The sequence below is a fragment of the Thamnophis sirtalis genome, unplaced genomic scaffold (genome assembly GCF_051295495.1).
Source record: "Thamnophis sirtalis isolate CommonGarterSnake01/CBP01778 unplaced genomic scaffold, rThaSir2_p1.2 scaffold_1, whole genome shotgun sequence".
NCBI classification, from domain to species: domain Eukaryota; kingdom Metazoa; phylum Chordata; class Lepidosauria; order Squamata; family Natricidae; genus Thamnophis; species Thamnophis sirtalis.
Window position 1 is genome coordinate 155,857,083 of NW_028261381.1, and position 24,607 is coordinate 155,881,689.

At 42.9% G+C, this 24,607-nt stretch overlaps 2 protein-coding genes across 2 annotated transcripts in view; one reads left to right on the forward strand and one right to left on the reverse strand.

Moving 5' to 3' along the window:
- Positions 1-9,599: 9,599 nt before the first annotated feature.
- LOC148049786 (uncharacterized) lies at positions 9,600-16,133 on the reverse strand. The gene has a single exon (XM_087728762.1). The coding sequence runs from the start codon at positions 14,796-14,798 to the stop codon at positions 9,732-9,734; it is 5,067 nt and encodes a 1,688-aa protein (XP_087584888.1). The 5' UTR covers positions 14,799-16,133; the 3' UTR covers positions 9,600-9,731.
- Positions 16,134-16,799: 666 nt separating this feature from the next.
- SOS2 (SOS Ras/Rho guanine nucleotide exchange factor 2) overlaps positions 16,800-24,607 on the forward strand; it is a 41,016-nt gene continuing 33,208 nt past the window's right edge. Inside the window, exons 1-3 of the mRNA XM_087728772.1 lie at positions 16,800-17,087; positions 21,622-21,747; positions 23,577-23,708. Of these exons, the coding sequence (XP_087584898.1) occupies positions 16,998-17,087; positions 21,622-21,747; positions 23,577-23,708 (348 nt within the window). The 5' untranslated portion in view covers positions 16,800-16,997. The remainder of the gene's footprint in view (positions 17,088-21,621; positions 21,748-23,576; positions 23,709-24,607) is intronic.

A 24,607-nucleotide genomic window follows, 5' to 3' on the forward strand; every position in this document is an offset into this window, starting at 1 on the left:
CAAAAGATGATTACATGACCACTGAATACTGCACCATCATAAATATGAGCCAGTTGCCAAGTGTCTTAAGTTTTGAACATGCGACCGTGAGGATGTTGCAATAGTGGCAAGTGTGAAAAACTGTCAATCACTTTTTTCAGTACCATCGCAACTTTGAACAGTCACTAAATGAACTCTTGTAAGTCAAGTACCTGTATGTGTAATAAACATGAGACTTGACTTCCCTTTTCTAACCATTCCACTCCCATCCCAATTATCGAGAGGCTGTGTGTTATTAAGCAAGAAAGTTAAACCTAGGAAAGCAAATTACCTGCTATGTAGAAATAGGTAGAAGTTTCTAAAAACATTTTTACATAGTACAATTTTTTACCAATAGGTTTTTGGCCTGGCTGTTGATCCCATCAGACTGCAAAAAAATAAAAATGGTAAATTGTCAAAAGTCACATTTGATGCAGTGTAAAGAAAAAGAATTAGTAATGCAATTCCTAATGAGAGAGTCGTTTTTATTCAGGCAGGAACTGTGGAATCATCTGTTGGGATACTTTAACTAAGCTTTCTGCATTGAGCAGCCATGAACAGAATTTCTGCCCTCTTGATCTAGATTTGGATTTATATGAACAGAAAACTAATTTGTTTATTTGGCAAAAACTAGTCATGTTATCTTGTTAAGCAGCAAATAATAAACGTTTTCTACTACATAAAAGGGGACAAGGAGAAGGTATTCGGAATGTGATGTTTGTCTCTGTAATTGAAGCAAATATTTATGTTCTTAATGTTATTTTATTTTCATGCCATTTCATATCTCACTATTATCTGCCACTATGCTAATGATTTCTATTTTAAGTATAGAACACGCAAGACATTCTTCTGATGTTAGAAAATCCACATCCTAGCAGTTTATAGTCTTTAAGTATAAGTATAATGTTTATTGTCATTGTACAACAATGAAATTGGTCATTGTACAACAATGAAATTGGTTATTTCCCAAAAACCTGTGCCATTTAGAACCTTGGTCATCTATAGGATTCTTTGATGTATAGGATTCCAATTATAGCATATTTATAAATTCCATAGGCTATTAAACAGTTTACTATTTGACTTTTTCAAGATTTTAAATTTAAATTTTAAAGAAATTAAGGTCCAAATAAAATACATTTAGGAATCAGTGAAACAATATCTCTTTCCATCGTACAGTTTTAAATTAAAGTGGAGCTGCAATGTTTTGAGAGCCCGAGGTACAAAACAAGCTGCAAATTTCACTGGATCTTTGGTTTTGATTCCAATGAAAGGAGAAAAATAGTTACAGGTCAAAAATATGTCAGAATACAGAAATTTTTCTATACACAGATTATTCATTGTTAGCCAGCATTTTCTATTCTAACCAGTGGTTGCCTAGGATCCTTTTTCTAATTGTTGACTGGTTCAACAATTTTTACAAGGAAAACCTACAATTTCCCACCAAGGTACATCGCAGAGGTAAAAAATATTGTATTAAGATTTAGAGACATATATAATCACTGCTGCTTAAATCAAAGGGTGTATACATGTTCTGTGTTTATTGGGTATTTTTATTTTAAAACAAACACACGTATTTCTACTGAGACTACTTAAGAAATTTTGTGTACAATTCACCTGCATAATTTACACAGAATGGTTTTTCTTCATTTTGAAAACTAAAGGTAATCTTAGTGGATTAAATCATTTCATAAAATTTTTACCACAGACTACACTGATACATGAGTTCTGAATTTAGTGAAAAATAACTCAGGAGAAAACTTGCACTTCAGTGGTGAGATTCAAAAATGTTTACTACCGGTTCTGTGAGCGCGGTTTTGTGGGCATGGCAGGGGAAGGATACTGCAAAATCCCCATTCCCACTCCACCCGACTAACCTGCTTTTCAGCTCTGTTCTGTTCAGGGCAACAAAAGATCATCAGCTGGGAGGAAAGCGGGGACAGGGCCAATCTATTTGCCAGTTCTTCAAACTACTCAACCAGCGGTTCTCCAGAATCTGTCAGAACTGGCTTAATACAACCTCTGTTTGCACTTCCATTTCTGCATGGTGATTAGAGTTGAATTATCAAACACGCAAACATACAAACTCTGGGTTATACATCACTATTCCACAGTAAACTTTGAAATATTTCTCAAGTATGTTCTCTATGAAATATATTGAATGACATTCCTCAAATACAATACTGGCAAGCAGAGTCTCCATGTGAATAATGCCTTTAAAAATACAAAGAAGGAAAAGACCGTTGGCTTACCTGAACGGTCGTTCTCGGGGCACTGCGAAGAGAGCCCAAATGCTGGGTTAACACAGCCTATCTGCCCTTGGACTGAGTGATGATTTTCTTGACCACGCCTCCCTTTGCCTGCACATGCTCAATTCGAAAACGAAGGAACCGTCCTGTAATCAATTACAGTCAATACAGCCACATCGTTCAAATACAAACACCCGGGTGGGTTTGGGCTCTCTTCGCAGTGCCCCGAGAACGACCGTTCAGGTAAGCCAACGGTCTTTCTCCAGTGCACTGCTCAGAGAGCCCAAATGCTGGGACATGCCCAAGCTATTGAGTCCCAGGGTGGGGAAGCGCCGAAGCCTCTGGCATTTCAGCCACTCTTTGTAATACTCTTCTGCCAAAGGAGGCTTCGGCTGAGGCAAAGGTGTCAATCTTATAGTTTCTAATAAAGGCCGTGGGGGAAGCCCAGGTGGCCGCTCTACAAATGTCTAGGATAGAGGCCTGGGTTGCCCAGGCTGCAGACGTTGCAGCGCTCCTGGTGGAGTGAGCGGTGATTCTTCTCGGAGCCGTCTTGCCCTGGTGCTCATATGCCAGTTTGATGCAAGCACGTAGCCAACGTCCCACAGTGTGAGAGGAGACCTTGCGGCCCAGGGACGCAGGGAGGAAGGAGACAAAGAAAGCCTCTGACCGGCGGTAGTCCTTTGTTCTCTTTACATACGTGCGCACGGCCCGTCTCACGTCCAGCTTGTGCCACTCACGCTCCTTAGGGTGAGAAGGATGGGGACAGAAGTTGGGCAAAATAAGTTCTTGAGTCCTGTGAAACAGGGAGTTAATTTTCGGAGCAAATGACGGATCAAGTCTCAATATTACTCTGTCCGGGTGAACTACGCACAAATCCTCCCTGACAGAGAGCGCAGCAAGCTCGGCTACCCTGCGAGCGGATGTAATGGCCACCAGGAAAGCGGTTTTGATGGTGAGGTAGCGCAGACTGGTCTTTTTCAAAGGCTCAAATGGGGCTTTGGTCAGGGCCTTAAGCACAAATGGAAGATCCCATGACGGATACCGGTGAACAGTTGGAGGGCTGATGTTCGCTGCTCCCTTGAGAAAGCTCTTGATCTGGGGAAGCTGACTCAGCGAGCGAGAGGAGCCCTTTGCCAGGATGGTAGACAACGCTGCAACCTGGCGTCTGAGGGTGCTGACTGCAAGGCCCTTATCCAGACCCTCTTGCAAAAAGTCTAGGGTCTGGGGGATCGAGGCTGAGGAGGCCTCTATGTTCCTAGTCTTGCACCACCGTGAGAAGGCGGCCCAGGTGGCATCGTAGATTCTAGTCGTAGAGGGCTTCCTGGACGCTTGGATTGTTCCAATGACCTGGTCAGAGAATTTTTGCTTTCTCAGGAGCTCCCCTTCAAGTGCCAAACGGCTAGCTGCAGCCACTGGGGCTCCGGATGGGTGATGGCCCCCTGGCTGAGGGCAATCCTGTCCCAGGGGATTCTCCAAGGTCTTTGAACTGAGAGGCTGACCAGGTCTGCGTACCAGGGCCTTCTGGGCCAGAAGGAAGCCACCAGAATGAGGTCTGTCTTTTCGGTCAGGAGCTTGTTCACCACTTGAGGGATGAGCTGAAGTGGAGGGAAGGCATACAGAAGTCCCTGAGGCCACGCTGACCTCAGAGCATTTGTTCCCTCCGCCTGGGGCGAGTGGTAGCGACTGAAGAAGCGTGGGAGCTGTGTGTTGTTGTGTGTGGCAAACAGGTCTACCTGTGGCTTGCCGAACCTCCTCACGATCTGCTGGAACAGGTCCGGGTGCAGGCGCCACTCCGAGTGGTCGATGCGTTGGCGGCTCAGCCAGTCTGCTTCCCGGTTGCTTACGCCGGAGATGTGATCTGCACTGAGAGAAGCCAGATGACGTTCCGCCCACCTGCCCAGCGCTTCTGCCTCGAGCATGAGGGCCTTTGATCGAGTGCCCCCTTGCCGGTTTATGTGCGCTTTTGTCGCCACATTGTCTGTCATCAACAGTACGTGAGCCCCTCTTACCAGAGATGTGAACTTTCTCAGCGCTAGGCGAGCTGCCCTCAGTTCCAGCCAATTGATGCTGTGGGCGACCTCCCTCTGAGTCCATCGGCCTTGGGCTAGGTGGCCCTGACAGTGGGCACCCCACCCCAGGAGGCTGGCATCCGTGGTGACAACTAGTCTCTCCGGCTCCTTGAACAGGCAGCCCTTCCTGACTGCCTTGGACCTCCACCATGCCAGAGACCGGATCACCCTTCGTGGGAGCCGAACCCGCCTGAGTGAGTTGCTGTTCCTGGCCCTCTGCACTGGCAGCAGAAACCACTGCAGCTCCCTGGCGTGAAGGCGAGCCCAGGGAACCACCCCCAGGCACGAGATCATTATCCCTAGGAGCTGGGACAGCTGAATGATGGGTACCGACCTGGCAAGGCTGCAGTGCTTCACTCTGCGTCTCAGGTTCGACAGCCGGTCTGGCGAAAGAAATACCTGGCAGGAGGTGGAGTTGATGACCGCACCCAGGTGCTGTATACAGGTGGATGGTCGGAACTGGCTCTTCTCCATGTTGACAGAGAAGCCATGGTACTGCAGGGTCTGCACAGTTAGAGAAACATCGCGGTGTGCCTGCTTGGTGGTGAGAGAGTGAATGATTATGTCGTCTAAATAACATTCCAGACGAACCGGATGGTTGCGGAGATGAGCCGCTAGCACTGCCAGAATTTTGGTGAATGTTCTGGGCGCAGATGATAGCCCGAAGGGAAGAGCCCTGTACTGGAAATGCTTCCCTTCCGCGTAGAACCTCAGGAACCGCCTGTGGGCCACATGGATGGGGACATGCAGGTAGGCCTCTTTGAGATCTATTGATGTCAATAGGTCCCCCTCCCTCACACAGCCCAGGATGGAGTGGAGTGACTGCATCTTGAACCTCTTGTAAGCCAGATGCTGATTTAGGCTCTTGAGGTCCAAGATGGCCCTCCACCCCCCTGAACTTTTGGGCACTAGGAAGAGGATCGAATAGAAGCCCCTCCCCTGCTGATCCCTGGGGACTGGCTCTATCGCCTCTATCTCTAGGAGATGGCAGATTTCTGCCCTCATGCGTTCCCTCTTTTCTGGGTTCCTGGGGGTAGGACAGCGGATAAACTTTCTTTGGGGAAAGGATAGGAAGTCCAGGAGAAGGCCCTTGCGAATGGTGTTGAGGACCCACTTGTCCGATGTTATCTCCTCCCACCTGTCGGCATACAGCCGTAGCCGACCCCCGATGGGGGGATCCCTGTGACCGTCACTTTCCCTTACGAAAGGGCTGGGATCCACCACTGTTGTTTCCTCCTCCTCGGAATGGTCTCCGAGAGGAAGACTGGGATTGGTTGGCACGAGCCCCGAAGGATCTGTCTTGGTGCCTATCCCCCCCTGCCTGAAAGGGCCTCTGATAGGAGGAAGGGTGAGAAGATTGCCCTGTTTCCTGGCTCCTGTAGGGTCTCTTACGAAAGGACCCCGCCCCTTTCCGGTCACCCCTTTTAAAGGTTGCCGGAAGGATCTTGCGTTTGTCCTTGGTTTCGGTGACAAACTTGTCCAGGGCCTCTCCAAACAGAAAGCCCCCTTTAAATGGGGCCGATGCCAGCTTCCATTTAGCCTTCATTTCGGCCTGCCAGTGCCTGAGCCATAGGAGGCGGCGGGAGGTGATATTGGAAGCTAGAGCTCTGGAAGAGAATTTTGCTGCTGTCAAGGTGGCATCCGCCGAATACTCGACAGCGGTAATAATCTTGGTTAGCTCATGGCGCCACCTAGATTTCCTGGGCGGGGGTCTGGACCTGAGTTGGCGCAGCCAGAATAGGGTGGCCCTAATAAAAAAGGAGGCAGAGGTGGATGCCTTGATGGCCCAGGCAGACGCCATGTGTGTTTTCTGACATGCCTTTTCTGACCTCTTATCTTCTGCCTTAAGTCCCTCTAGGAGCTCAGCTGGCAGGTTGGAATTGGAAGTCAGAGACACGACTGGGGCATCTACTTCTGGGAATTTGAGGATTTCCTCCATTTTATCTTCTTCTGCATACATATAGAGTTCTATCCCCCCCACTGGGGTTGGTCAGGGTGCCTGGCTGTAGCCACTGGCGCTGTACCGCGTCCATAAATAGGTCTGGCACAGGAATAACCTCGGGGGTTTCTACTGTCTCTTTGAACAACCCATGCTTAAGATCCTTGGAAGTGGAAGCCTGAGAGGCCTCAGGTCTGGAAGTGGGGCCTAACTCTGTGGCCGTCATGGCTTTGTGCAAGATAGACTTGAATAATGACGGTTGAAACAGGCCAGAGAATTTTGGCTTGTCAGGGGTGGGGTTTTCGTCTTCAGAAAGGGCGAAAATCTCCCCTTCTTCCTGCTCAGAACTTGATAACCCAGAGTGAGAGGGGCTTGAAGATGGGGAGGAGGATACAGGCTCCTTAGAGGTGGAGGCCCTAGGTTTGTGTTTCTCCTTTGGGGCCTTGCCCTTGCTAGAGCCCTTGCGCTTAATGCCTTCAGCTATCCCTTGGGAGATGGCTAAGGCAATTACCTCCCTCATTTCATCCGAGAGAGCAGAACTTTTTCCCCTTTTTTTCTTTTGCTTACTGGGCCTGCGCTGGTTAGGCCTGCCTGAGCTGGATCCACCCTTCCCAAAGGGGGAATTCTGGACAGAATCTCGTTCCTCTCCGATGGAGGAGCTAGGGGAGTCGGGGTACCCCCAAGATGCTTCAGGAGATGGATCCCTGGATGCATAGTTATCCCCAGACAAGAATTCACTGTCCCCGGGGGATTGGGCCTCACGATCAGGGGAAGCTGACTCCCTGCTGCGACGGTCTGGGCTAGGTTCTGGCTGAAGGGGCCTTGAAACCTCCCTGGGATCCACTGTGGCTCTTGGAGAAGACCTTTCAAGTGAGCCTTTGTGCCCTTTGCCTTTATTTACAGAGGGATCCAGCTTGCAGCGCTTGCTGGAGGGCCCCACCTGATCCCCTAAGGCCTCCCTGCATTCCTCAGCCATTTCAGGTCCCCACGAGGCCTGGGAGATAGCTGGAGCTGGGATGGGCACGCGCTGGCCTTTGCAGTCCAAAAGCGCTGGCAGAATCTCCAGGAGGGAAGGGCCGCCTTGGGGTCGGATTTCCTTCCTCCCACCGCCCTCGGTTCCCCGAGACTTAGCTTATTTTCCGGAGGGAGAGGCTAGCTGGCTTCCCAGACTAGCCCCCAGCCTCCCCGCGGCGTTCTGCAGTCGTTGAGGGCTCGCTGAAGCTCCGTTGGCTGGCTGGGCTCTTCTTGCTGCCTTGTTCCTCGCACGCTCTGAGCTCTGCCGCTCTGCCCAGTGAGTCGGAGCGATCCAAAATGGCGGGGGGTGCGCACGCAGCCGCTTCCCGCTCTTTCCAGCCCTGAAGGTGTGCGAAGGCTCCAGCCGTCGCTGCTGTTGCCGGACAAAATGGAGCAGGCGAGGGAATCCTAGCAATCCGGCTCACCTGCTTTAGAGCCTGGACTTTTCCTCCCCCTGGGACGCCCCCGTTCCAACAGGGAACTTGGTTTATCCCACTAATTGCTCCCTTGCTAGCCAGCCCCCGCTGTGCAAGCCTTTTCAACCCCCTGCAGTGCTTGCAATTAGCAACAGCAGGGAAAAACCCGGCAGCCCTTCTCTTAAAGCGACGGAAGCCTCACTGGAGGCAAATAGACAGACCTGATGTAGAAGCGTGATTTCCTCTATCTGAGAATTTAAACGTGGTCCAATTTGGGAAACTTTTTCCAGCCTTTCTGCTCTTAGACTGGAGCTCTCCCAAAACAGCCCTAACTCGGGCGGACTGAGTTTTCGAATTGAGCATGTGCAGGCAAAGGGAGGCGTGGTCAAGAAAATCATCACTCAGTCCAAGGGCAGATAGGCTGTGTTAACCCAGCATTTGGGCTCTCTGAGCAGTGCACTGGAGAATTATACATCTAAAAGTCAAGTTCTTTATCCTCCATGATATGACAAATACATCCAGCCCAATGTGTCCTTTACATGCAAGATACTGTCAAAGGCATGTTTCTATGCATTAATAGTAAAGTTGAGCAAAACTAATATCCAACATTCAAGATAATTCAATATAAGACAGCATTGAACTGTGTGTTTCTATTCAAAATTTTGTCTGTATTCTGGATGTAGCTGCCCAAGAAGCAGCCCTTTAGGAATTCGAGTGCATTTGTTAATTCAGTATCTTCATTTAGATTCATATTTCCTGAAATATGGAGGCATTGACTGGCATGTCGTAAGACTATTATACAGTGCGTAGAGTTTATTTTCTGTATTTTAGTTTCTACTGAATACACAGATGTGCTTGTATTTCGAATGCAAAAACAGCTCTGCAATAGTTATATGATTTAGATATAACTATCATTTCTACACTTTATGAAAAAAATACTTTAGCATAACATAATATCTATTGACAGCTAAGTAACTAAACTATATTTCAAATGTTCATGCAAATAAGGAATATGGATTGAGTAACTAACCTCAGTATTGTTTTATAAAACAAGTTAGTTTTTTCTTCATTAAAAATAATCCTGCGCTAAATGGAATACTAATATATTACTAGGGCAAGCAGATGAAAGTATTTCATTTTTGCATGTCCAAAAAACAAGCTAAGGCTTCACTCCCATGCTCATTTTCCAGGACATAAGATGTACCAAACTAATCGTGATTATTTAATAAACCATAGCTGGATGTATTCACACTATACACAAAGTTTTAAAACATGATTTACAAAATATTAGCATAATAAACCCAATCATACTTAGCATCATGATTACAGACCCAATCGCATGGGTTTAGTTATTTATTTCTGAGCTAAACCATGCCAGTTATTTTACACATTTGTATGCTCTGCTTGATCATCTACAACAGAATAAATAAATAAAAGATTTCCAATAGGAAACTTAAAAGAAAAGGCTGTAGAGCTTAATTGTTTTCAGTAAGTAGATTTGCCAATTGTATTTTAATTGATTAAATGGAGGCAGTCACATTCAATTAAGGGAAACAATGTTGAGAATTAATAGTATAGTTAAATATTAAAATACTGAAGCTTCTTGCAAAAAGTCATCTATACCATGCTTTTATAATAGGCACATTTATTTCAATTATAGGAAGTGATATGGAATAATACAATAATAATAATAATAATAACAACAACTACTACTATCATGGTATTTAACTAAAGGCTCATTCAGATATGCCAGTCATCCCTTTGTAACTAGGAAGTAATGCATATTTGTAAACAGAGGTGAACTTCAGCCTACCATGTCTCCTGTAAAGTAGTGAGGAAGAGGTATGGAGCCATAAATATATATTATTTATCCCTGAATCAGATGAACCACAACAAAGGCAGTTTTCCCCATTTTTTATTTTATTTCACTGTCTTCCTTTCTTGTATGTTCTAGCCACCAAAATTCCAAGTTTCTTTTTCATAGCACAAGGCTCTATCTCTCAGTCTTAATTACTTCAAAACAATCATCTTATCCATCAGGCATTTCCGATTCCATATCTGCATCACTATAGGTTTGTTGTGAACCTTCATTTACCTGTCTATCACTCACATCACAATAACTCAGCTCAGGTGTATAGCTAGGATGCCGGTTGAATGGTTGAATGTCTTCCTTACATTTCTGAAAGGATGATTCATCTGTTTGCTGATAACGAGATACTAGCACTTTGCCAGTTTTAAGATTTAACCAGCTTCCTTTTGGCATGGATAATGAATCATAAGTGAGCGCGGGTTCATATTCCATCTCTACATAAGCTAAGGATTGTGCACTCAAAATATCCCTACTTATACGAGAAACTAGCACTTTCTCAACTTCATCAATACTCTGCATCTCATCCCAAGATTGCTGAATGCTGAGATTCGATACAGCACTTTCAGATGATTTATTGCCACTAGAGGTTTGCTGATCAAATTTTGCTTCATTCAATGTTACATCAGATATGGGTGGTTTGGGACAACCTGCAGAATTTCCATTGTTCTCCAAAACTGTTTTACTAAGCAAGCTCATACTTGTCTGCTGGCTATGATTTATCAGTACTTTTCCAGTTTTTCTGTTTAGCCAGACACCATTTTCTAGAGAAATTCTGCTATATGTCTGCAGCGCTTCATCTTCTCCCTCTACATATGATGATGAACTGTCAAGGGTACTCCTGCTTGCAGACTCATAAGGCTGCTGTGCATCATATGAGGGTATGCCCCAAAGGATGTCATTATAGTTAAATTCATGTTTCACAGACTGCTTACTTCCTTTGCCAGATAGCTGTGAAGTTAATAACTCAGGCTTTGGAACTCCATCTATTAAAGCATCCTCCTGTAGATGTCCTCTTTGGGACTGCAGCAACTTCTCTTGTTGGTTTCCCACAATGGGTTCATCTTTGCAGGACTCCGGCAATTCTTTTTCTGCTTCATTACTTTCAAAAGATTTTAGTTCTTTCTCTTTAATCAATGCTGCTGCCACCATCTGATTCTCAGGCTGAGACGCGTCCTTACAAGTATCTTGCTGTGCTATAATTTCCTTTCTGTCATCCTCAACATGATGTATTTTATCAAGTTCAGTCTTTTTTTCTTCAGGTGTGGAATTCCTAGCAAAACTTCCTTTAGGTGTGAGATTTACTTTTCTTGTTCTATGCTCCTGAAGCCAACTTCTTTCAGTTTGTTGACTACTACATGTCATTATTTTACCAGTTTTTCTGTTTTTCCAGGTATTCATTCCAACTGAAATAATGCTGTAAGTTTGCTGAGCTTTTGAAGCACATGAAGGTTTTTGTTTTGAATCATTTATGTCACTTTCAAGAGTATTACCCTCATCCACTTTGTTCATTTTATCTGCAACCAGCTGATGTTCTGCCTCTACCACAACAGGTTGTTCACTTTCTGATGTATCTGGCTTCACAGTGTCCCTCCTGCATCTGCATTCAATCAGTAGTTCAGTGCTCTTTTGGGGTACAGGGATGGCAGGCTGTTTGCTATCATTTTGGGACTCAGATACAGTAAGTTGTTCACTGCCCTTTGGGGGTTCAAGTTCATATGGGCGATCATGGTCTCTTTGGAATTTAGGAATAATAGGCTGTTGTTCACTATTATTTTGGAATTCAGATACAGCAGATTCACCAAACTTCTGGGATTTGGGGCATATGAGCTGCTCATTGCATTCTGGTGATTCTGGAATAGCAGGCTGTCCACTGCCTTTCTGAAAGTCAAGCAAAGGGGGATATTCACTGCCCATTTCAGACTTTGAAGAAATGGATTGTTCACTGGCCCTCTGGGATTCAGAAACTGGGAGAAGATCTGCCTTCTGGAACCCACATACAAGACATGGTTCAGGAATCTTCTGGGATATGAGTGTTTCACTAGCTCTCCTGGACTGGGGCATGTTGGGTGGTTCCCTAGAGTTCTGGTACATGGTGGCAGGTGCACTAACTCTACGGGAACGGGGTACGCTGGAAAATTCCGTGCCCGCCTGGGGTTTAAGCAAAAATGGTTCATTGGCCCCACATTTCTCATGACTTAATTCACTAGTTTTTGATTCACTTGCGAGAGGCTGTTCATTAGTCCTGTGATGCTGCATGATGTTCGGTGGCTCATTGGTCATCTGGGCTTCAGTTTCTTCACTGATCCTCAAAGATTCAGATACTGTATATTTTTCACTACATCTTTCAGATACAGGGAAAACAGTTTCTTTGCTGCTCTTTAGGGAGTTAGGAGGAGTTGGGTAATCAGTGCCCTTTGGGGATTCAGATAAAGTGGGCCCTTCATTGCCTTTCTGGAATTCTGTAGTAGCAGACACCTCTGTACCTTTTCCAAACTCTAAGATCATGGATTTGTTGCTATCCTTTTGATATTCTGGAATGTTGACCTGGTCACCATCCTTCTGGGAATAAAGCATGGCAAACTGTTCACCATTTGTTTGACATTCTGGAACAAAAGATTGTTTATGTTTCCAAGAGTCTGCTATAGCAGGCAGTTCACTCGCTTCCTCAATTTCTAGGGATACAGGCTGTTTGCTGCTTCTTTGGGATGCTAAACTTGGGGAGTGCTTACTGTCCTCATGGGACTCAAGCACAGCAGCCTGTTCTCTGCTTCTTCTAGTCTCAAGTGCAGTATACTGTTCATTAGTCCCTAACTCTGAGCTAATTATTTGAGACTTTTGAACAACAGACTCATTACTCTTTGATAGTGCTTCTTTACTGGCAAGTTTCTGTTTTTTCTCTCTATAATTCTGAAGCCAACTATCATTAGTCTGTTGACTGTGGTTTTGCATTAATTTGCCAGATCTTCGATTTAACCAAGTAGTTTCCTCCAATGAAATGATGCTGTATGTCTGTTGACCAAATGACATCTTTTGTTTCAGTGGCATTGTTGTATTCTCAGAAGCAATAGTCCCATAGGGCTCCTTTGCATCATCAATCTTGTTTTCTGTTCCTAGGCTACCATGCTGCGATTTTTGCTTTAGCCCAAATTCTTTTAACCCAGCTGGAGGTCTGTTGTGATGAACTTGCCGATCTTCAAGAGGGAGACTACTGTATCGAAATTCTTGCATTTCACTTTGCTGGCTATCATAGAAAGAATCTAGTAAATTGACTGGTAGACTGCAAGAGCGAAGTTCTAAAATGTCAATTGGCTTGCTTCCTTGGTGAAAATCTTTTGTCTGTTTTTGTGGCAGACTATCAATGCAGAGGTCTGAAATAACAGGCTTACCTGTTTTTTGCAAGTCATACTGATAACTACCATGGCGAGATTCTTGCATTCCTAATTGTGTTCTAATTTTTGTAATGCTAACCGTATCAGTCTGTAAACTTTTTTCAAGCAACTCTCTTTGCAGACTCTGAGTACTATCTGTCTGCTGAGCTTGGTCAATTTTATTTTTCCGTATTTTTTTCCGTCGTTTTTTTTTTTTTTCCTCTGATTTTGTTTTTTCTGTTTCTACTTGTTGGTCTCTTAGTTGGGTCTCCTGCTGTACTATTTTTGGCTCTTGAATATTATATTGGGATTCTGGTACTGCAGGTTGTTGACTAGCTCGCTTTGATTCTTGTCCCTGTTGCTTTTGAATACTACGCTGAGATTCTTGTACTGCAACAGATTGACTACCTTGTCTTGATTCTTGTCCCTCTGGCTGTTGAATACTATGCCAAGATTCTTGTACTGCAATGGATTGACTACCTCGTCTGGATTCTTGCTCCTTCGGCTGTTGAATACTGAGATAAGATTCTTGTACTGCCACAGATCGACTACCTCGCCTTAATTCTTGCCCCTCTGGCTGTTGAATAATACCATGCCAACATTCCTGTACTGCAGCATTTTGACTACCTCGTTTTGATTCTTGCCCCTCTGGCTGCTGAATACTGTGCTGAGATTCTTGTACTACACAACTGCCTCGTCTTGATTCTTGCCCTTCTGGCTGTTGAATACAATGCCAAGAATTCTGTACTGCAACAGATTGACTATCATGCCTTGATTCTTGCTCTTCCGGTTGAATACTGTCCTGAGAGCCTTGTACACCCACAGACTTACTATCACTGCCTGATTCTTGTCCCTCTGACTGCTGAACACAGTGCCAAGATTCTTGTACCATGTGCCTTTGAGAAATTTGTTCTAATGCTTGCCCCTGTAGCTGTTGTGTACTATGTTGAGATTCTTGTAACTCAGGTTTCATTTTAGAAACCCCAGAAAATGTTGGCAATTTCTCAGTGTTTAATGTTTCTCTTTCTGAATTGTTTCTTAACATGGATTGATGAAAAGGAAGTAAAAGTTCTGTAAGTGTTTCTGGGCCCCAAACAATACTGGTTTGCTGATAGCTAGATATCATCTGACCTGTTCTTTCACAAATCCAAGTCCTTTCTTTATTCAAAGGCTGTCCCTGAGAAAATGTTTGGTTTGGTAGATTTTGAGCACAAATGTCTTGTTTGCTGCTGTGCTGAGATTCCAGTCTGTTTATATCTTGGCTACCATGGTGTGGGACTTGTGTCTTTATTTGCTGACTATCATGCTTTTCTACTTGCTTGGTTCCATCTTGCACACAAGGTTTTTTTATTTCTGTCTCTTCAGGAAAAATAATCTCCTGTTCAAAGCCGTCTTGAAAAGACTTTGGGGTTTGTAAAGGCTGGCAAGTAACAGGCTGCTGATTATTACAATAGGATTCTTGGTCTTGGAGTTGAGGGCTGTTGGACTGTAATTGTTTCTTAAGAGGTGTTGCACAACTTGTCCTTGCAGAAATATTTGTCTGCTCACTTTCATCCATTATTTCTTTTCGTCTAAAAATGCTCACTTTGCTATCTGTTTGCAGAGACTCATCTACCACATTTTTTTCAGAAACCTTCTTTCTAGGTTCTTGTTCCATTACTTGCACAGAATATCCACTTTTCTGATAGTGACTGATCTGAGTATAATCCTCATTTGTGTTAGAAGTAAGTGCCAGATGCTCCAAATTGAGTACTTCCTCATTCCCAGGATTTATCTGGGCATGTACAATTTCAGCTTTTCTTTTAGCAAAATTTGCTAAATTAATTCTGAGGCCCTGAGGTACCAGCTTTTGCAGCATCAGCAAACCAAATCTCCCCTCTGAACCAAGCTGTTTTATTTTAAAAAGCTACATGTAAAAGAAACGTAAGTGCTACCTTTTCTGATCCCACCTCATAACGATTAATTCTTTTCATTAGGACTGTGACTTGGATGTAAGTTGAACCATTTTCTAGGTGGTGATAAATCTTCGTTGAGTACTATTTCTTATTTACAGCCAGTTGGAATCATGGCCTTTTATGTCAAATACTAGTTCTAGATTAAGGAGTTAGCAAGTAATTTGTCTGATGATGGTTTCCTATTCTTACTCCAACTGCCTTTGTTCTACAAGCATCAGAAAATTGTCTGTGACATCATTACACACTGTGCTCCAATCATTTATCTTATAGTTAAGCAAGATTCTAAGTCCAAGCCTTTAGAACTAGGAATAGAGTTCATTTTTGCCATTCAAGGGCAGCAACTGAAGCCTTGACTATTCTTCCTACTGCCTTCTAAAGAAAGTGATTTTACAAAAAGGTAAGTAATAATAATTTCCCTTAACCAATTCTTATGTGTTGCCTTACTGTTAGGAAATATTTTAGAAAATTGTTGAAAACAATGGGCTTCTAGAGTGCAAAATTGATTGTTTAATAATTTCCTTTCACTAGATTTTCTGGCAGCCTTTACCAATTTCATTCCTTAACTAGGAATTATGAGACGCAGTTCAGGGAGAGACATGGAATTGCCTATTAATTCAACAACTGCCTCCAATGCAATGTTCCCCCATTAAGAACTCAGGCTCCTGTGAAAGGACAAAATGGCAGGAGCCAATCGCACCTCAGTGGATAAGATGTTCCATAATCGCAACAGAGAAAGATGTTCCATAGTCACAACAGAGAATGCCGCTCTCCTGGACTCCACCAACCTAGTGTCACTGCCCATCAAAATTACACCTGGAGTCTAAGTTATCAAAATTGTAGAAAGATTAAAATATTTCAATGCATCCTTGAGAAAGGAGATTGTCCTTAAGGAGAGATTGGTTCACACTCCCCTCAAGAATCACTAGATCCCACCATACTGGGCAATTTTTTTAGGGACTGTTGTGGGGAAGGTGGTTATGCAGCAGCGTTAGTGCATTCTGGATGAAGCAATTAGCTGGACTCCTTTCAGTCAAGATTCAGACCTAGACACAGAAACAGCATTGGGTACAATTTTGAATCATATCTGGCAGGAGTGGGATGGAGGATGATTCTCCCATCCTGGCTCAACCTCTAGCCATTTTCTGATATGTGGGAATGAATTTGGAAGCCAGGTCAAGGGGATTAAACGGCAGTTTAGCCAACAGGATTGGGGCAAGAGACTCAGAAGAGTCCCTCCTTTGTTTTGGGTCTGTAAAAGATTAGATAAAGAGGGGAAGTACTTTCAGCCTTACATGGTAGGGCAATCTGGAAACATAACCTGATGAATTAATTCTACGTTATTGTAAGGTTACATTAAACAGAATCTTGTAAGGCTGGAAGTACTCCTGTCCCCCTCCTCCCCTTGTCTTGAAATAGATATGGATTGGCAACGCAGACCGTAAATGTGTTGAACTTCAACTCTCCACAATACTCTGGCAACATAACTAACGGAAAGGAGATTGGAGGAGTCTCTCTGGAAGGTACCCGAGGGTGAATTAGAAGAAGCTCGATCGAAGGAGAGGGCGGCAAAGGTATCAAAGCGTAACGGGCCGCAAAACCGCGAAGCCTCCTATTTCTTCCTCTCCTCGGCCTTCCTGGCACTAGAATCGCTCTCCGCCCGCACTTCAGTTGAGCGACTGTCGAGCAAAGAGCCATCCTCAGGGAAAAGCGAGGCAAGCCGGCGGCCCCACCTCCACTGTGTATCCGAAGGGGCCGCCTTCTTTTCCCATTGGCACTTGCCCGACAGGCCGACTCCCTCTTCCTCCGGTCCTCTTCCCGGGGCCGCTAGAGAGCGCAACTGGAGCCTGCCCGGTTGCTTTAGGCCGGCCTCTGCGTTTGCGCAGTGCGCGTGAGACCGAGGCAGCCGCGGCCCAGGCTTGGGAAAGTGGAGCGGCGGCGGCGCCTGCTGCGGCTTGCGGCGGGGCCGGCGGCTTGGGAGACGCGGATGTGACCACGGTTGGCCGGGCCTGCGGGCAGGGCCGGGGAGCAGTGGAACAGCTCCGTGCCCCTTCCCCTCCCCCCCCGTCATCCCATCCCAAGGCGCGGGAGGAAGAAGAAGGGCTATGCAGCCGCCTCAGCCGCCCCCCTACGAGTTCCTCAGCGAGGAGAACGGGCAGAAATGGCGGGGGCTCCTCGTGCCGGCCCTGCGTAAGGTCAGTCCCTCCTGGCGGCGGCGTCGCCCTGTCAATGCGGGCGCGTTCTCTCGCACGCGGTCCTTCAAGGTGGGGAGCTGCGGGGCAACATCCCCCCCTCGCCCGCCCGCCCCCGTTGCCAGGCGTCTCCCGGACACCGGGATCTTTCCTCTTGTCAGTCGGCAAAGGGCTCCCGCTCCCTGACCCCCCCCCCGGCGTGCTTCAGTTTACCTCACGCGAAGGGTCCCTTTCCGAGGCTGAGGGAGCCGCCCCCGTCAGGGCACGCCCCCTTTAACCTCTCCATAAAGCTGCCCTGCCTAAGCCAAATGCTCTCCGTGCCCCCTCAGGCGCCAGGAGATCCTGCTGAGGAGCTTTCCTTTTTCCGCCACCGATTTCTCACAACGTATATTGCGTTGCAGGTGCGATGTAGGGCTTCGGAGTTTGCTCTGTATCGTGCGAATGGACTGAGGGGCTTTGGGGTCGGTCGCCGCCTCAGCTCAGCTTACCTCACAAGGTTCTTGTGAGAATATCCGTTGCGAGTTCCTGGAGTTCAACGTCAGTAAAACACAAAGACTTCTCTGCAGGGTTAGAAGAGGGAAGCTGTGGCTGTGTGGAAATTCCCTATGCTTTCCCAAGAGAAACTTTCTTACTTGTTGATAATTAAACTTGTATGCTGCCTTACTTCCAAGGACTTTGGGTTGGTGTCGGCAGGGTCTGCCCCCCCTGGTTTTTACTTCTAAGACCTGCCCATCTTGTAATTGCGAATTGGGAACAACTGAATTCAGTTACTGAATTAGTGGAGTTTCCCACTAATGTGGGGTAGACTGTTCTGTACATTGACTAAAAACTCCTGAAGTTCATTGTTTCTTTCTAACAATGAACAAATGATATAATGCAAGTAATCCTTGCTTACTGACTGCCTCATGGAGTGACTGAAATTACGACACTAAAAAAAACCTTGCCATCAATCTTCACAATTATGACCATTGCAGAATCCTACATTCGCATGACCACCATTGAGGTGCTTCTCAACCAGTTTGTGACAGGCAGAGTAAATAGAGAAAGTGGACATACATTGTGATAATGTGATTTTTTTCTTGTATATCCTAATCTTGTAACTCAACATCTCTTAACTCAGATCCTTTTCAGATTGTTAAATTATTTTACCGAGCACTCCCTTCTTGCTGGCATAATTTAAGTTGTAGTCCAGGACCTGGGCACTGTGTTGAGGAAGATTACAGTTACTGTATGTTATATGTTCTTTTTACATGGAACTGCCAAAAGGCATCTTCTGTCATTATGTGATTCAGATGTTCTTCTGTCCAATTACACAGATCATTCTATATTATTCTTTAGTTGGCTCCTGGTATAGACATACTTCCTGCCTTGTATTTGCCTCTTTTGTTTGCACATTGATCATCATGCTCCTGTAAATTTTTATGTAAGGAAGGCAGTTGAGTAGATTTGTATGTGTATGGAAACTGCAAATATAGTAGACATACTCAAACACGTTATAAAGATATGAAAGGAAGACACAAACTGCAGAATTTGAGGTGTTTGTACTGCATGATGTTGACTATTGTTTGAATAAAGAATTCAGTCTAGGTACGAATGTGGTGATGCTGTTCCAGACAATGTAATGTGATTTGTGTATTTGTTTTTGACTCAACAAGAATGAGTCCTTTTGCTCTGATGGATTCATAGTAAGCCTAACATGGTGAATGAATTAGTAATCTGAGTCATTGACTTATCTGTCTGCGCACACACCAATTTTTGTATCCTTCCAGTCTATGGTATTTGTTACCAGTCAAAATCTAGTCACAGAATCTGCCTTTTGTCTAAGAAACTGAGGATTGTCTTGATTGTCTTGTATTATTTAGTAAAGTTTGGTTTTTATAACATAGTATTACATTTCAGGAAAAGTGCAAGGGTTTTGTGCTTGAACTGAGATGGAGATTTCCTGTATTAAGAAGTCATGATGTGGTTCTAATTGAACCATTAGCAGTATCTATTTCTTTTTTGAATAGTTATCAAAACTCAGAAAAAGACAAGCAGGAGAACTATATAAGCATTTTTCTTTGACCTAAGACACAATGGATTTATTTGATTTATTATGTTGCATGAACCCATGAGTCTATAACACATACTTTATGGCTTAGTGTACTTTGTGTACTCAATCATTTGTGGATTGCTTAGTAAATCAAGTTAAGTGGTTTTAACACTGTATGTGAACCCAGATATATATTTTGGCCTAATTTATTTTGTCCACGAATTGTAATTGTATTGTAATTTGTAAACCATCATTTATACTTTGGGTATACATCCCTCTCCCCCCATCTCTATATTTTATGGCAAATGAGCATATTTGGAATGTTGAGAACATCTCATAGGCACTGTTTGCAAAGAACCAAAATATAATTTCATGATATTTTGGTTCTTTGCAAAAAAAATAAATTGAATGCTTTGTTGTTACTGGTAGATATGTATATTTGTATGTATATATTTATGTGTATACACACACACACTTTTTCCCCTGAAGATGCTTCCAAATAGTCACAGGAATTATGGAAATATGTTTGAGGCTGATACTTTGCTTAGCAACATGCTTTCCATTCATTTTTTTAATTAAAAGAATGTTAAAAAATTAAATTGGCAAGCTTAGCAGATTTCAAGGAACAATGTTATTGCTCCAAGAGCAATACTTTGGACTTAGCTTGGTATGTGAGAGATACCAAACAATAATTTCAGTGAGAAGTTACTTGCTATTCTGATCATTTTAAATTTTGTACAATTTGTATTATAAAAATTTTATTGTGCTCCATGAAAAAAATACAAAAAGATGATGTCTTTTCCATTCCATAAATTTTAGGAAGATTTATGGTTACCAAAAAAATCATTTGATGTGACAGAGAAAAACTGTTTTTCCTGAATTATCTTTCATCTGTCTGCTATTTTTGTTATAGAGCTAAATGGAAAAATGTGTGTCCATATCTTTTCTCAGTTACAATATAAGTTTGCATGTAGGAAAATTTACTTTTTTTACTGTAACTTCAAAAAATTAACAGGGGGGGGGGGAAGTAATTGAATTGGACACATATCACTACATTAAAAAGGTAATTTTCATTTGAGTTAGTCTCAACTCCAAGTGACGGAGCATCCAGCAGTTTTCTTGGCAATAAAATGAAAATAGCTTTCTCTTGGTCGAGTGGAAATAACATCCCAGAAGGCGACAGTGGCAAACCACTTTCCTAACTTAGCCAAGAAAAGTATTTGGAGACTGTCAACAGGAATTGAAATTAACTAAAGGACATATTTTTAATATTATGCTTTCATTTATTTTTAACATTTTCTTAAATAATTCATTAGAAACTGCTCATCTTTAGTATTTACGGGTTTTTATATTTGTTTTGTGTGTACATATTTTGTGGTATAAACTATCAGGAGTTGTCTTTTGAACCTGGTTGTACACAAGCATTCTACTTCTTGCAGGAACCTTTTATAGTCTTGAAGCCCTGTAGCTTGTTATTGCTAACAATATTGCTATTGTTATGAGGTGCAAATGGTTAGACAAAGATAATCAAAAAAATCTCATTCAAATATTTGGCAAAGTATATTTTTCACACAATAAAATAAGTTATCAGTAGAAAATTCAGGTGGGCAGAGTTAATTGATTATTGCAATGCATTTTATGTGGGGTTCTCCTTGAAGAAGATTCAGAAACATATTTTAGTAAAGAACATAGTGCCAAAGATCATGACTAGTTATGGGAGATGATCATATTATGTCAGGATTCTAACCTATTAAGTCCTCCATGGCTTTGAGTCATAGGAGTGTCTTTTGCTTTCATATTCGCATTGGAACCTTTTCATCAAAGACCTATTCTTAAGTACTCTCATATGCTGATATGGCTAATATAATGAGTGATTCAAGAATGGCTTTTTTTTAGTACTCAAGTATGACATGCTATCCCTAGGGAGGGCTACTTTGTATTTCTACTTTCTGATTATGAGCCTTAATCAGCTTTTCAAAGTTTGGGAGGAAAGTTATAAATAACTGCAACTTGTCAGAGTTTATGAGGAATGTTATAAATAACTGCTAAATTAATTTTAATACAAGTTTCAAAATACTGGTAACTTATTTCAGCTGGGGTAAACATGTATGCATGCACACATTTGTTTGGTTGATAGACTTCTGAAAGCCCTATATCTTCTGAAATTTAGTCATCTAAAAGGGTGTTTTCCAGAATGAGGGAATTGCAAGAAAGTACTGGGTAAAAATATTTCTGCATGATTCACAGTTCTAAATTTAGCAGCATTTTTTCCATTCCCTTTCACATACCAAGGCTTTGAACAATTACAGAAGATGGTAACACTAAGTTATTAGTTAATGAAATAAAAGCTTACCTGTATCCTTCTACATAAATATTCATTATTGGACATTTTATTGTGGAGCACTAAGAAAAATTAGTCTTTTAAAATTATAAGAGATACAGTATGGTTATAAGTACTCATTAATTTGTCTTCTGATTGAGCATAACAAATATATCTTTCTGCAGGTTCAGCAGCAAGTCCATCCCAACCTTTCAGCCAAGGAAGATTCCCTCTTTTACATCGAGGAACTAATTCTTCAACTGTTAAATAAGTTATGCATTGCACAGCCACGGACATTTCAAGATGTGGAGGTATGAATGCAGTACATGTGATGAGGGGGAAAGCAGGTGTTTCCTCACAAAACAATGCTAGTATGAAAAGAGGAACTGAAAAATTCAACAAATTAAATCATGCAATGGAGAGAGTTTTACTTCTCTAAAATAATAACATAGATCATGAAATATGGAGAATTTTAAAATTGGTATCGGGATATACTGATCAATATTATCTGGTATAAGCTGTTGTACATAATATAAAACCAACAAAATGTTATTTTTAGAGAGATAGTTTAGAGAGTTAGTTTACTGACAGTAGACCTTTAAAGGAAGTCCTTGACTTATGACCACAATTAATGACAGTTGCTAAGTGAATTTTGCCTCATTTTATGACTTTTCTTGCCATAGCTGTTAAGTGAATCGCTGAGGTAGTCATTTTAGTAATACAGTAGTTGGGTGAATCTGGCTTTCCCATGGACTTTGCTTGTCAGAAGGTGATAAAAGGTGATCATATGACCCTGGGACACTAACCGTCATAAATACATGTCAGTTGCCAAGCATCTGAATGTTGATCATTTGATCATAGGGGTGCTGAAACGGTTGTAAATGTGAAAAACGGTTATAAGTAAGTTGTAGTGCTGTTGTAACATTGAATTGTCACTAAATTTCATTCTGTGAGTGTTCAAAATTGGTGCTGAACAAAGGTTATGACTGATGCCCAGAATTATAGCTGTTACAGTGCCCCCTGTAACATGATTAAAATTTGGCAATAGTGTGTCTGCCCTTACAATTGCAGGGATACTGCAACTTCCCCTCACCTACCTATCTCTTAATCTTCTAGCCATTCACCAGTTCACAAAAAGCTGCTATGGTCCTGGTGGCCTCATCCTGCTCACTGGCTACTTCTCCCAACTTCACCAAGGTTCTCTTTCTTCCACACCATGGCCCTCCCTCTGCCCACCACAGCCAGAAGACCCAGGCCCTCTCCTTGTCTCCATTATGCCCGCCTCCTTAATTACAGAAAAAAGCAAAGGTAAGTGGACCTGGGCAGGATGGGGCAAGAGCAGGGCCTGGCCCGCCCAGCCCTGGCAACTTTCATGTGCTGGTGGGTGCTGAACCTCCCAGGGCCTCCCCTGCCCCATCCCCTGAGGGACCGCTGTACAATTGCTTAATGGCCTGTGCAACAGCACTTAGACTTATATACTGCTTCACAGTGCTTTACCACCCTCTGTAAATGGTTTACAGGGTCAGCATATTGCCCCCAAGAATCTGAGTCGTCATTTTACTGGAAGGATGGAAGGCTGAATCAGCCTTGAGCTGGTGAGATTTGGACTGCTGAACTGCTGGCAGTTTGCAGTCAGCAGAATATTCTGCAATACTGCATTCTAATCACTGTGCCACCATGGCTCTTAATATCTCAATAGCTTAATACCACAACTGAGAGAATGGGATTGCAATCATGGAGCAAAGTGGTCAGGTGGACACCTTGCTTAGCAATTGCTTCACTCAACGATCAAGAGTTTGGCCCCAATTGTGGTTGTAAGTCGAGGACTACCTATAATGTTCAACATTAAAGCATACAAGAGAAATTGCGTGGTACTTATGGAAAGTTTATGACAGAGAATCATTATTCTTAATTTCTAATGGTGTGTTCAGTTACTATGCATTATGCTGTTTTCCAATTAGAAAATTAAAATAATATTTGAAAAGTATTCTGAACCAATAAGTGCTGCATAGCTGTTATTTGGAAGGGAAAAGAATACTCAGAGAAATAAATAATATACTCTAGCAAAATTTAAAGAAAGAAGTCTGGCTCTCTTTTTTAATTGAAAATTTGACAGCTGGGTTTTTTTGCACTTGGACAGGAGCGTGTTCAAAAGACATTTCCTCATCCAATTGACAAGTGGGCAATTGCAGATGCACAGTCAGCTATTGAGAAGCGAAAACGAAGAAATCCTCTGCTGTTGCCGGTGGACAAAATACATCCTTTATTAAAGGTATACTGGGACAAAAATACTGGTGATTTAATATGACATTTTTAATTACTACATTTAATAATTTCATCTTCTGTCCTTCACTAAGACACTCTTACCTGAAAAATATGAAGTAATTGTGAAATAGCAGAATATAACTAGACATGCAGAAAAATATACCCTTTCTTGAAAGAAAAGTGTGTGTCCTGTGGTTAGAAAAGGGGAAAAGATTCAACCAAAGAAAGAAATACCATTTCTAGTTGTGGATAAAAAGAAACCCAGAATGGCACCAGCCTCATAATAGTATATATAATATAGTATTATACATGGAGGTTATACTTCTTTTTTTGGAGGCTTGTATGTGCTCTGCAGGATTATTGATTCCAAGTTAAAGTGTGTATCCTTTATATCCTTTCCATCATGAAGTAACATTTTTAGGGGGGCCAGGTGTCATCAAATGAACTTTTTTGTTATAAAGTTTTTTATTTTTTTCCTTTTCATAACATATAATCACATGTATACTATTACATAGCCAACATCATATTGTATTATTAAATGTTTACATCAGTTCATCTTACCATCAACTCCCAAAAACAATTATTGGCTCTTCTGCTCTCCATACACCATATTTGTACCTTATCTATCACTTTCTTCTCCCTCTCTCCTCCCCCTCCCTACCTCCTTTCTTCCCTCTGTCATCCTTCCCTTCTCTACTTTCCTTTCCTCTCTCCTCCTCTCTCCCCTTTCCACTCCTCATTTCTCTCCTCTTCCCCCCTTGCCCTCTCTTCGTCCCTTACCTCTCTCTTCTACTTCCCACTCTTCATCTCATTTACTTGGTATTTCAGCTTCTGAGCAAGCTCCATTTTATGTTGATGATATTTATAATTCCTTTTCAGTATACATATTTAATTTTAACATGTATT